Source organism: Eptatretus burgeri, chromosome 7 (assembly GCF_056783735.1).
Source record: "Eptatretus burgeri isolate ZD-2024b chromosome 7, Ebu_testis_v1, whole genome shotgun sequence".
Lineage (NCBI taxonomy): Eukaryota > Metazoa > Chordata > Myxini > Myxiniformes > Myxinidae > Eptatretus > Eptatretus burgeri.
In genome coordinates, this window is record NC_140967.1 from 28,764,854 (window position 1) to 28,776,854 (window position 12,001).

At 41.2% G+C, this 12,001-nt stretch overlaps 1 protein-coding gene across 7 annotated transcripts in view; it reads left to right on the forward strand.

Moving 5' to 3' along the window:
• LOC147022899 (volume-regulated anion channel subunit LRRC8A-like) overlaps positions 1 to 11,675 on the forward strand; it is a 46,985-nt gene extending 35,310 nt beyond the window's left edge. For 6 of the 7 annotated variants that reach the window (XM_085887844.1, XM_085887839.1, XM_085887843.1 and 3 more), the window contains 8 exons: positions 3,185 to 3,559; positions 5,541 to 5,661; positions 5,776 to 5,969; positions 6,165 to 6,338; positions 6,425 to 6,610; positions 8,758 to 8,862; positions 9,035 to 9,220; positions 9,324 to 11,085. In XM_085887844.1, the coding sequence (XP_085743970.1) occupies positions 3,185 to 3,559; positions 5,541 to 5,661; positions 5,776 to 5,969; positions 6,165 to 6,338; positions 6,425 to 6,610; positions 8,758 to 8,862; positions 9,035 to 9,220; positions 9,324 to 9,587 (1,605 nt within the window). In that variant the 3' untranslated portion in view covers positions 9,588 to 11,085. Of the gene's footprint in view, positions 1 to 3,184; positions 3,560 to 5,540; positions 5,662 to 5,775; positions 5,970 to 6,164; positions 6,339 to 6,424; positions 6,611 to 8,757; positions 8,863 to 9,034; positions 9,221 to 9,323; positions 11,086 to 11,357 lie in introns of those variants that run through there. The other variant, XM_085887845.1, reaches the window with a different exon arrangement.
• Positions 11,676 to 12,001: the final 326 nt, after the last annotated feature.

Here is a 12,001-nt window from a genome sequence, read left to right on the forward strand (position 1 = left end):
AACATTATCATCACAAAAAAATTCGGTTTAATAAATTTGTGAATGTAAACCTGCTCATTGCATCCATTCCCTCATTGACTGAACATTTCGTGTTGGGAGTTAGAAAGCCGTTGGTTTGCCGTAATAGGGGGACATTTGGACCGACGGTTCTCGGCGATTACGCCGCTCGGAATCTCGCACGGACAAGCTCGCCTCGGCGGTTTGTTCCGTACGAGTTCCGTCGAGGGTGGAATACCCTGGTAGTTGGATCACGTGGGTATTTAGGTACATTGAAGATTGGCAATCGACCCTACCCCACGTGATCTGCCGATTGGCGTATTTCGGTTCTTGTACAAGGACCCGTCGCTCGGAGTTATCTGGGCGGCGATCTATATTCCGGGCGATCGGTCGGACCTACTCGACTTGTGGCTCCGTTCAGTGCGGTCGGTTGGTGGCCGACCCCCGGCCTGTAACTATATATATATATATATATATATATATATATATATATATATATATATATATATATATATATATATATAATCTCACATTACATGGCCAACATCTCATTCCAAAATCATGCGCATTAATATGGAGTTGGTTCCCCCTTTGCTGCTATAACAGCCTCCATTCTTCTGGGAAGGCTTTCCACTACATGTTGGAACATTGTTACAGGGATTTGCTTCCATTCAGCCACAAGAGTATTTGATTCGTGAGGTCAGGCACCGATGTTGGGCAATTAGGTCTGCCTCACAGTCTTGATTCCAATTCATCCCAAAGGTGTTCAATGGGGTTGTGGTCAGGGCTCTGTTCAAGCCAGTCAAGTTCTTCCACACCAATCTCGCCAAACCATTTTTGCATGGACCTCGCTTTGTGCATGAGGCATTGTTATGCTGAAACAAGAAAGGGCCTTCCCCAAACTGTTGCCTTAAAGTTTGAAGCACAGAATCATCTAGATTGTCATTGTACGCTGTAGCATTAAGATTTCCCTTCACTGGAATGTAGGGGCCAAGCCGGAACCATGAAAAACAGCTCCAGACCGTTATTCTTCCTTCACCAAACTTTACAGTTGGCACTATGCATTCGGGCAGGTAGCGTTCTCCTGGCATCCGCCAAACCCAGATTCGTCCGTTGGGCTGCCAGATGGTGAAGCGTGATTCATCACTCCAGAGAACGCATTTCCACTGCTCCAGAGTCTAATGGCAGTGAGCTTTACACCACTCCAGTCGACGCTTGGCATTGCATATGGTGATCTTCGGCTTGTGTGCGGCTGCTCAGCCATGGAAACCCATTTCACGAAGCTCTCGACGAACAGTGCTTGTGCTGACATTGCTTCCAAAGTCAGTTTGGAACTCAGTAATGAGTGTTGCAACCGACGACAAATGATTTTTCCACGCTATGCGCTTCAGCACTCGGCGGTTCCGTTCTGTGAGCTTATGTGGCCTACCAATTTGTAGCTGAGCTGTTGTTGCTCCTAACCGTTTCCACTTCACGATAACGGCACTTAAAATTGACCGGGACAGCTCTAGCAGGGCAGAAATTTGATGAACTTACTTGTTGGAAAGGTGGCATCCCATGACGGTGTCACGTTGAAAGTCACTGAGCTCTTAAGTATGGACCATTCCACTTTGTCTTTGGAGATTGCATGGCTGTGTGCTTGATTTTATACACCTGTCAGCAATGGGTGTGGCTGAAATTGCTGAATCCACTAGTTAGAAGGGGTGTGTGTGTGTGTGTGTGTGTGTGTGTGTGTGTGTGTGTGTGTGTGTGTGTGTGTGTGTGTGTGTGTGTGTGTGTGTGTGTGTGTGTGTGTGTGTGTGTGTGTGTGTGTATATATATATATATGAGGTGTGTTGAAAAAGTATCCAACCTTAATTTTTCGTGTGTAAACAAATGAAGCTAGAGAGGCGTGGTTTGGTGCACGTATGTAGGCGATCCTAATCCGTATGCGTGAATATTTTCCCGCCCGCAGAAGCTGTCAGTCACCAACAGACCGCCGATGAGTGAGGAAGTGTAAGTGAGCGCTGTCGGATTTTCGTTTTTGACGGAAAAATGTGAACAACGCTACTGCATCAAATTTTGTGTAAAGCTTGGCGATTCCCAAGTGGAAACGATCCGCAAGATTCAACAGGCCTTCAGGGACGAAGCAATGGGCACCACACTGATAAGAGTGGTACAATCGCTTCAATGATGGTCGCACATCAGTGGAAAGTGAAGCACGTTCTGGTAGGCCCTCAACATCCCGAAATGAGATCGTCATTGACCAAGTGAGGACCCTGCTGATGCAGGATCGTCGAATCACGATCAGAAAACTTACAGACGAGGCGGGCGCCAGCATTGGATCCGTTCATTCCATTGTGACTGAGGATTTGGGCTGAAGGAGAATCTCAGCGAAGTTCGTGCCAAAGCTGCTAACGATCGAGCAGAAGAAACTCCGTTTGGAGTACACAGGACATGCTGGAGACTGTGAACAGCGATCCAACTTCTTCAACACAGTGATCACTGGCGATGAGACCAGAGTGATCCGTCATTTTGTCAAAAACGAAAATCCGACGGCGCTCACTTACACTTCCTCACTCATTGGCGGTCTGTCGGCGACTGACAGCTTCTGCAGGCGGGAAAATATTCATGCATACGGATTAGGATCGCCTACATACGTGTACCAAACCACGCCTCCTTAGCTTCATTTGTTTACACACGAAAAATTAAGGTTGGATACTTTTTGAACACACCTTGTGTGTATCTATATATATATATATATATATATATATATATATATATATATATATATATATATATATATATATATAAAATTTTTTTTTAAGTGATGAGAGAGTCAGGACATTGTGTAAGTTATTTCCATTTTCCACATCTTCACTTGTGGTACAAATCTTTGCCTCTCACCAAAATGTCATCCACGATGTACGTACTGCATCACTGGAAACGTCAGCATCTTTTGCTTTTTCTCTTCTGATGGAAAAGTTACCTCTTTTATTCCGTTCATCAACAGTACTTGTTGCTAATAAAGTTTCTTTCCAGGGCCTTTCAGTCATTAAGTTTTAAAATTGTGACGAGAGCAAAGTATTGAGTCTCTTATTTTTGACTGTGGGAGGATTGTGCATACACTGTTTGAATAAGTACAAAGCGGATTAATTGCATTTCATCTTTCTTGTTGCACTTTTTTTTTTCCATTCACCTTTAACAGGTGGCTGAATTCTTGGCCATAGAAGCTTATTCGCTTCGTTGCCTCTCCCAAATCACTTTCGACGTTCCTTGCTCTCTGCCCTCCATTGAGAAACTCACTGGTTACTCTCTGTTCTGCTGCGCTCATCCACTCGCCACGTTGCTCACAATTCTTGCATCTTCATATCTGATTCTTGTTGGGATCTACGGTGCAGTGTGTGTATATGCTCTTGTCTGGATGCTACGTAGTCAACTCCGAGAGTACAGTTTCACAAGGGAACATGGGGGTGCTTGCAGTGATGTGCCTGATGTCAAGAATGATTTTGCCTTCGTTCTCCATTTAGTAGATCAGTATGATCCTCTATACGCACAGCGTTTTGCCATTTTCCTTTCTGAGGTACGTGTTCCTTTTGCTTTTTGTAAAGTCTCGCATGCATTAAACGATTATCTAGGATATTGTGAGAGCAGATAGTGTTTCATGATATTGTGTAATATATGTTCAAGCCCACAGTACAATTTTAATGGCTTGTGATTTTTTTTTTTTTTGTGGTCAATATTTTCCTCATTGTTAGAAAAAATAATAATAATCGTAATAATGAAAAAAAATCACTCATGGAGCGACACTTGGCAAAATAGCATAAAGTAGAATGGCACTTGTTAAAGCGCATACCTCTGTCAGGTGGAACAGTTCACGTTTTGTATCCCACTGATGGGCTGGATCCAAAGCAAAATCTAATCCGCTTCTTGCTGTCACCTCACCATCTCATCAACATTTTTTTTTTAATTGTTTTATCATAATTTGTCCACAACTTTTTGAGATATAATATATATATATATATATATATATATATATATATATATATATATATATATATATATATATATATATATTTTGGCCCTATCAATTTTAGAAGTTCGGCCTGTGCTGACCTTTTGACCTTAAAATTAATTGGTGGTTGAATTCATTGACCTGATATGCAAATCCAGTTCAAATTTCAAGTCTATCATATGCAAATTGAGGATTTTAGAAAGTGATCCGAAGTTGTTGACCATTTAGCCTATGTTGACCTTTTTGGCATGTGCCGACCTCAAAAATAATTGGTTGTATTCAGTGAGGAGATATGCAAATCCTGTACAAATTTCAAGTCATTCAGATGAAAATTTACAGTTTTAGAAGCAATTTTAGCAATGTGGCCGATGTTGACCGATTGACCTCAAAAATAATAGGTGATTGAATTCAGTGACCTGATATGCAAATGGTCTTCAAATTTCAAGTTAATTGGATTAAAATTGAGGATTTTAGAAAATTTGGCCAAAATTGGCCTTTTCACCTGTTTTGCCTTTTGGCCTATGTTTACCTCGATGAATAGGTGGTTGAATTCAGTGACCTGATGTGTAAATGCTTTTCAAATTTCAAGTCAATCGGATGAACATTGAGGGTTTCAGAAAATTTGGCCTATGTTTACCTCAAAATTAATAGGTAGTTAAATCAATTGACCTGATATGCAAATGCTCTTCAAATTTTATGTTAATTGGATTAAAATTGAGGATTTTAGAAATTTGGCCGATGTTGACCTTTTTGCCTATGGTGACCTCAAAATTAATAAGTGGTTGAATTCAGTGACCTGATGTGCAAATGGCCTTCAAATTTCAAGTCGATTGGGTGAAAAATTGAGGATTTTTGAAAATTTGGCCTATGTAGATCTTTTTGGTCATCGACTAAATTTTAAGAAACTTCAATGTGGGATCGTCGCAGGGTCGGTGACAATCTCGGAAAATTTCAGAACGATCGGTTGAGCGGTTTGGGCTGGAGGCACGCGGACAAACAGATCAACATACTTGTCAAAAAAAACAAAAAAAAACAATTTTGCCAAGTAATAAGAAATAATAAACGTTGTTTCACACTTTTCAAATACAAAGAAGTCTCAAAATGTAGCGCGTCTTTTTCACCAACACATTTGAATTTCAATTCATCGTGAATCATTTAAAAAACAAGAATAATCCATATCGTCATCTTAAGCAATGAGGAGCATGACTTGTCTATAAGGAGCGGAGAGAAGGAGTTACTAAAAATCCTCAGCCGAACATGAATATAAATACGAATCTTGCATTTTTCCGGATGTACATTGGGCCTGCAACTTTATGAATTTGAGATGGTGATGAGGCACCTCCCATATGATGAGGCATTTTGTGCAAATGTGGTCTCGGTAGAACCACCCACACCTTTTAAAAATGTTAAAATAGGAGATTGCCACATGTTCATTTTTTTTTATAGTTTGGTTGTTTTTTTCCCCCTTTTGTATTTTACATGGTATTTTATATTTTGCCATTCTCTATCTACCTTTAAGTCTCCTTTGGTGATGTGATCTTTTCCTCAGGTAAGTGAGAATAAGTTGAGGCAACTGAATTTGAATCAAGAGTGGACAAGGGAGAGACTTCTGCAGAAGGTCACAAGAAATGCTCAGGACAAATTGGAACTTCATCTTTTTATGCTGTCTGGTACATTCACACCTTTCTTTCTTCCCCTTATTGGTGTTTTTTTTATTATCATTCTACATTTTTTACCTTGTGGTTTTTGTCTTTCTCGTAATTCCTTACTGTCTCCTTGATCAGGTCTTCCTGATGCGGTACTTGAGCTTCATGAACTGGAGGTTCTCAAACTAGAACTTGTTCCAGATGTCGTAATTCCGGCCAGAGTCTCCCAGCTTTCCTCTCTTCAGGAGCTCTGGCTTTACCACTCCCCAACTCGGCTGGATTCTCCTGCTCTTTCATTTTTGCGTGAAAATCTTCTTTCTTTGCATCTAAAGGTCAGTCTTTTGCTTTAAAAAAAGAAACGGCTTTTTCATGCTGTGCTCACTCTCAGATTCTCTTCTCTTCCATCTATATTTGTATATCCTGATTGTATTTTATGGAAAAACAAAAAAAAACATTTTGTTTTGAAACGCTTCTGCACGCACAATTCCATTGTAATTTTTCATCAACATGCTTCTTCATTCGTACAGTTCACGGAGCCTCAGGAGTTACCCCTCTGGTTGAGTTCTCTCAAGAATTTGCAAGAACTGCACCTTACAGGGAGCCTTGGTGATGATCCTCGCATGCCTGTGCTGGATGCTCTCCGGGAGCTCAAGCACCTAAGTTCTTTACGCATAAAGTCTTCGCTCGGAAAAATCCCACAGGTCTTTGCTTTCCATCAATTATCTGCTTCATGAGCTCCATCCAGCTAATTTGTTTGTTTTCTTATCTTTTGCATTCTGCCTTCCAGGTGGTTTCAGATTTAGGAGCACAACTCCAGACTCTGTGCCTCAATAATGAAGGATCTAAATTGCTTGTGCTGTCCAGCCTGAAGCGCCTCTCTGGCTTAACTGAACTCCAGCTAGTGCGCTGTGATCTGCAGCGAATTCCGCATGCCATTTTCTCGCTTTCCAGCCTACAGAGCCTCGACTTGAAGGTGAGATTGTCACGAAAGGACCAGATAACGTGGGAGTGTGCAAAAGATTATATTTACACCGGTCCGAGATATCACTTTTTTGGACTTTATCTCATTGGCAAAATGGTTGCTGTGTATCTATTGTAAATATTTGTGCTTTCACAGCTGAGACTCTATATCAGTGAGGGTGCAAAATGCAAAACATCTTTTTTTTTTCGTATACATAGTCGAGGCTTGTGCATAACGAGACAAAAGGAACATTTGAGGGGGGGGGGCACATAAACAGCAGAGCCAAAGGCCATGACAGAGGGAGGTAGACAAACATGGGTGTGGGGAGGAATGGGTGGCAGGAGAGGATGCATGGGGTGGACAAGATGGATGCAGAAGCAAACTCTCAGGAAGGAAAAACTGGAAATTTGGGTGGGGTTAACGAAGGTAGAAAAGATCATGGTTTTGGATTGGGGACGATCTGAGATTATGGTGAACTGCTGTCTTGAAGATCTGGTGGAAAGAATGAGATTGAAGAGGATGTAGAAGTTGGTTCCACAGGTGGGAATAAAAAGAACAAATGAGTTAAGGTGAGGAGTGATTCTAGATTTTAGTGGTTTCACCAGAAGGGGGTTGATGGTGAACCATGTGTGCCCTGCAGAAACCTGCAGAGGGTGGAAGACCAGAAAGGAGGCCGTCAAAGACAGAGACCACCAACCTGTCTGTGATGGTGATGGGCCCATAGACTCACCTTCATCGGAGGAGATTCCAATAATCTTAAAGGTCATGGTTACCATGGTGTCAATATGTGAGGCAGGGGGAGAGCAGTACTCCATCAAGCTGTGGATGAAGGCCTTGTTGGTGTATAGGAGTTCAAATGTGCCAAGGAAGGACTTTGCACGATGGAGGATTCCCAGTGGAAATGATTCTAGATTTTGGTGGTTTCATAAAGTTGGCAGTTGGGACTGGAGACCAACTTTGAAATGTGGTTTGCCCAAGAAAGATCATGGCTGATAGTGAGACCCCGGAGTTTGAATGACTTAACTTCCTCAAGAGGATTGCTAAGAAAGTCGATAAGAGGGTTTTCCAGACGGTCCTTTCAGAGAGATAGCGAGAGTGTGAGATTTGTCAGGATTGAAAGACATTCCAAGTGTTTGATGAGCTTGTGATATTTTTTTTTCAAGGTCTGAAGAGAGGGAAGAGGCTGCAGCCTGCCTGTCTTGAAGGATGACGGATGTCACGGCACAGGGTGGAGTCGTCAGCAAATAGATGAAGAGGATTTTCCAGTCAGAAAGATCATTGATGAAGATCAGGAATAGAACTGGGCCCAGAACACTACCTTGGGGAATACCATCCCTGACAGGGAGGTTTTGACAATGTTTTGACTTTATTAACAATGATAGAGGTTTTGGTTTAAAAATAAAAAAAGCTTGATGGAAGAAGAAATTGGATTGCAAGGAAGAAACAAACAAAAAAACGAGAGCAAAGTGGATGGCTCATCATCGCAAATCCCACACTTCCCGTCTAAAACAAAGTTGAAAGAAGTTCCAACAGGAATGACCTAATATCGAATTTAGTTTCCCCCCCCCCCCCGTTTTGACCCTGTGACCCCAAGTCCCCCCGTCCCCCTCCACCACCCCGGGGCATGAACCAAATCAAAAAAGGTTACATATTTCATGTGTTCCCAAATGTTGATTACATATACAAAGTTTCACTTAAAAATGTTCACAAATGCACCTGTAATTGCATTTTTTTAGTATTTGACATTTTGGCTTCACCCCAGGCTGGGCCAAAGGACTGCTCTGCACCTACGAAGTTTGGTGAATTTCTGCACAACTGTTGAGATCACGTGTCAGATGGATGGACAGAGACGGGGACGATTACAATATTTCCTGTTTTTTGTTTTGTTTTGGTTTTTCAAAAAGCATTGGGATGAAAGCCAGTAATAAGGCAAACACATATGGAATCCCTCGCATATCATAAGCAACCTTTAACCACAACGTTAAGAAAGTGTTTATGAGAGTGAAGCGGGTGACTGCTGTGAAAGGGAGAGAGAGAATGCTGTGTAAAATGATTGCTTGTAGTGGAGGGAAAGGGAATAAGTTTGGGGGTGGGGGGGGGACTGATAAATAAGGGAATTATCCTGCTTCTCAAATTTCTCCATTTCCTCCTTGTTTCAGGATAACAATCTACAGACCGTTGAAGAACTAATCAGTTTCCAACATCTCCATCGACTCACCTCGCTCAAGCTCTGGTATAATAATATATCCTACCTACCAGTTCAGGTTTGTTTCTGTGCTTGTGTTTTAGCTTGCATTTACCTCAAAAACGGTAGAATTTAAATATTAAAAAAACGAAGTACTGTGAACACACTGAACTGTACATTCTCATCACTGATGGAAACGGAATATTTTGTCTACCTTTTGCTATTAATGTTGTTGTTTTTATTATTTCCAGATCGGTATGCTCTCAGCATTAGAGCAGCTCATCTTGACACGTAACCAGCTATGCTCAGTGCCTAATCAGCTCTTTCTTTGTCGTCGACTTCGCCTGCTTGACCTCAGTCACAACCTTCTCACTCACCTTCCACAGGATATTGCAAAGCTTAGCAGTTTGCAGCATCTTGCATTGAGTGGAAACAAGGTACGTTCTATTTCTTGGTGATCTATAACCACAACCCTCAAAACCACATGGCCCCTCCCTAACTTTCCACACACTGTCCACCGTCACACTTCCAATCCCGTAGCTCGAGGCCTTGCCCGAAGAGCTGTTCTCATGCCAGCGCCTGCGCGTACTCAATCTTGGACACAATGCCCTCCCCTACCTCTCCCCTCGCGTGGGTCAATTGCAATGCCTTTCTCACCTTGAGCTGCGTGGAAACCCTTTGGGTGCTCTTCCGGTGACGCTCGCCAACTGCCCCTGCCTTCGCAGGGCAAACTTTGTGGTCGAGCCAGCTCTATACTGCAGTCTTCCAGCAACAATTCAAGAACAACTTGAAAGGCACACATAGAGACAGACTGAGGTGGACAAAGAATGTATGAAAAAAAAAACTGCTTGTTTTTACCCCTGCAGAAGATACCGAAAGTATTTATCCACACAGTTGTTATGCTGAGTGTGGGTCAGAAACAAAAGGGACACGTCAAAGATGAGCAAGAAATGAGATCGAAGGGAGCAGGTTTATAGCTTGATGGGAATCCATTGTGTAAAGGTGAGAAAAGAAGCACAGAAAGGATGGGTGAGGGGAGTACAATTTTAAAGGGGAATTTTTTGCTTCGGTGAAAAGCTTGGGCACGCCAGGTTGATTGTGAGCGAGGATAAAAGATTGGGTCTGAAAGCAAATGAGAGAGGTAAAGTTGTATTCATTTTCTGAGCACTGAATTTGTTTCGGGCATTGACAGAATTTGTTGTGCATTGTTGCAGATGTAAAATGCTGGAGGAGCACTTTGTGTTATTTCTTGGAGATCTTGCTCTGGCTCTGGTCGCTGCATTGACCATCTAGTCCTTTACTCGTACTTATTCCGATGCTTGTTCCCCCCGCTCCAAGTTGCTTCGAGCTGATTCTGGTGCAAGCTTCAATCCTGAATTCAACGATTTGGGTCAGAATATTTCAAACCAGAGATATCTGGGATTGGTCAAAGCTAAATCAGGAGAAATTAGTTTGGGCCAAACTAGGTCATGCCAGTATAGTATCTTCAATAACTTGATATACTGTATGACCTCAGCAACCAATAATAAGACCGATTACTTTGGCCTTTCATTTTAATTTCTTTGAGCTTAGCACCATCCTGAAATGGCTTTCTGTGCTTTAGGGCCAGTTTGTCTGCACCCATGTTTCCATTGTGTTTGTAACAACCAATTTTTTTTTTTTTTTTTTTTTTAAACTTCCAACATGTCTTGTCACGTTGTAGACACTGTTACACTATGGTTTCCATATTCTTTGACAAAAGATGTTCAATAAGGTTTTTTTTGTTGTTAATGTAATGGGTAGAAATGTTGTTTAAAAAAGGAACACACAACATTTGCAGGAGGAATATCTGTTCTAATGCAACTCATTTGAGCGGAAGACTTTTTTCTTTTTTTAAACGAGGCACGCATCTGTAATCGACTCAAGGGCACTCGAGCTTAAGACTACTATGATGCTATGATCAAATTTTCATACTGCAGGGCAACTGACATGACGTCAAGTTTGAGACTTACATGTTTGGATTGTTCAGCAGCAGCAGCTTGACCCACGCACATTCCGGTGGTCGAGCATTGTGGGTTAAGTGCATTGCATGACGTGGCTGAGATGGTTCATTGTGGTGAAAACCACTTTGCATTACTTGGTTTTAATTGATTTTTTCCCTGTTTTTTTATTTATAACCAACACGTCATTCTTCATAAAATGTAACTCGTGGCTGCTCTGCAGTTGATCTGTTGACTAAAATTTCATTTCGTTGGTTCTTTGCGAGAGTTCCTTGATTATACATTAAAGGCCAGCTATCTACTCAATGGCTGGTGTTTTGTTACCTTTTGCACACATTGTCTGGTCTTTGTTACATCTCTCCATGGAGTAAGATGATATGGCAAGCCCATGTTGGTGTGATGCGGTGTGATAAACCTCATACCCTTTTTGGAGGCTAATTAATTAATTTTTTTTGATGCTTCATTGTCATCACCAACTTTTATATTGAGAAATTGAAAATTTTTAAATCTGTACAATAAACAATTGAAATTCAATTTTTTTGTGACACAATAACATCTTTTCTTTTTTGTTCCCCCATGTGTAATGCCACCTCAGGTCTGAAGGAAACAGACAGATGCTGAAACGAATACAAATATACTGTATTCACATTCTGAGATGTGGAAAACACCTGTTGTTTGCACAAGATTAACTTTCAGAGATCTTTTTACCTAATTATCTAAAACGACTCATGCTTCTAGGATTTTGCTATCATACCACATAAGAAACAGCTGTCACTGTTGTATTTGTCAAGAAAAACACTGAATAATGAACATTGAGCAACTAAGTTGACATGTAATCTAATTATGAACAAGGAATCTGCAATTGCCAAAGGTGACCTGTGATCCAATATATTTTTTTGTATCACCATGTGAACTTGACCTTTAATATTTAGGGATAGGGTAAATTAAGAAAATGTGTCCCAATCTACAATCGTGCCATAAAACTCTATCATGAAAATTGGAGATTTATTCAAGTTATGATCAAAAATGGTTTTTGTTAATTATGTTACAATCTGGAAAAAAAAGGAGGTCAAGGACACATTAAATATCAGGTGTACAACTTCAGAGCAGGTACACTATTATGATGCAAGAACATATTGGAAGGCCAAGTGGTCTTTGAGATTCCACATTGGTAAAATTGAATGACAGTGTTAATTTGATGACAAAGTTGTTTTTCCAGACTGCCATTTGACCTTGAAC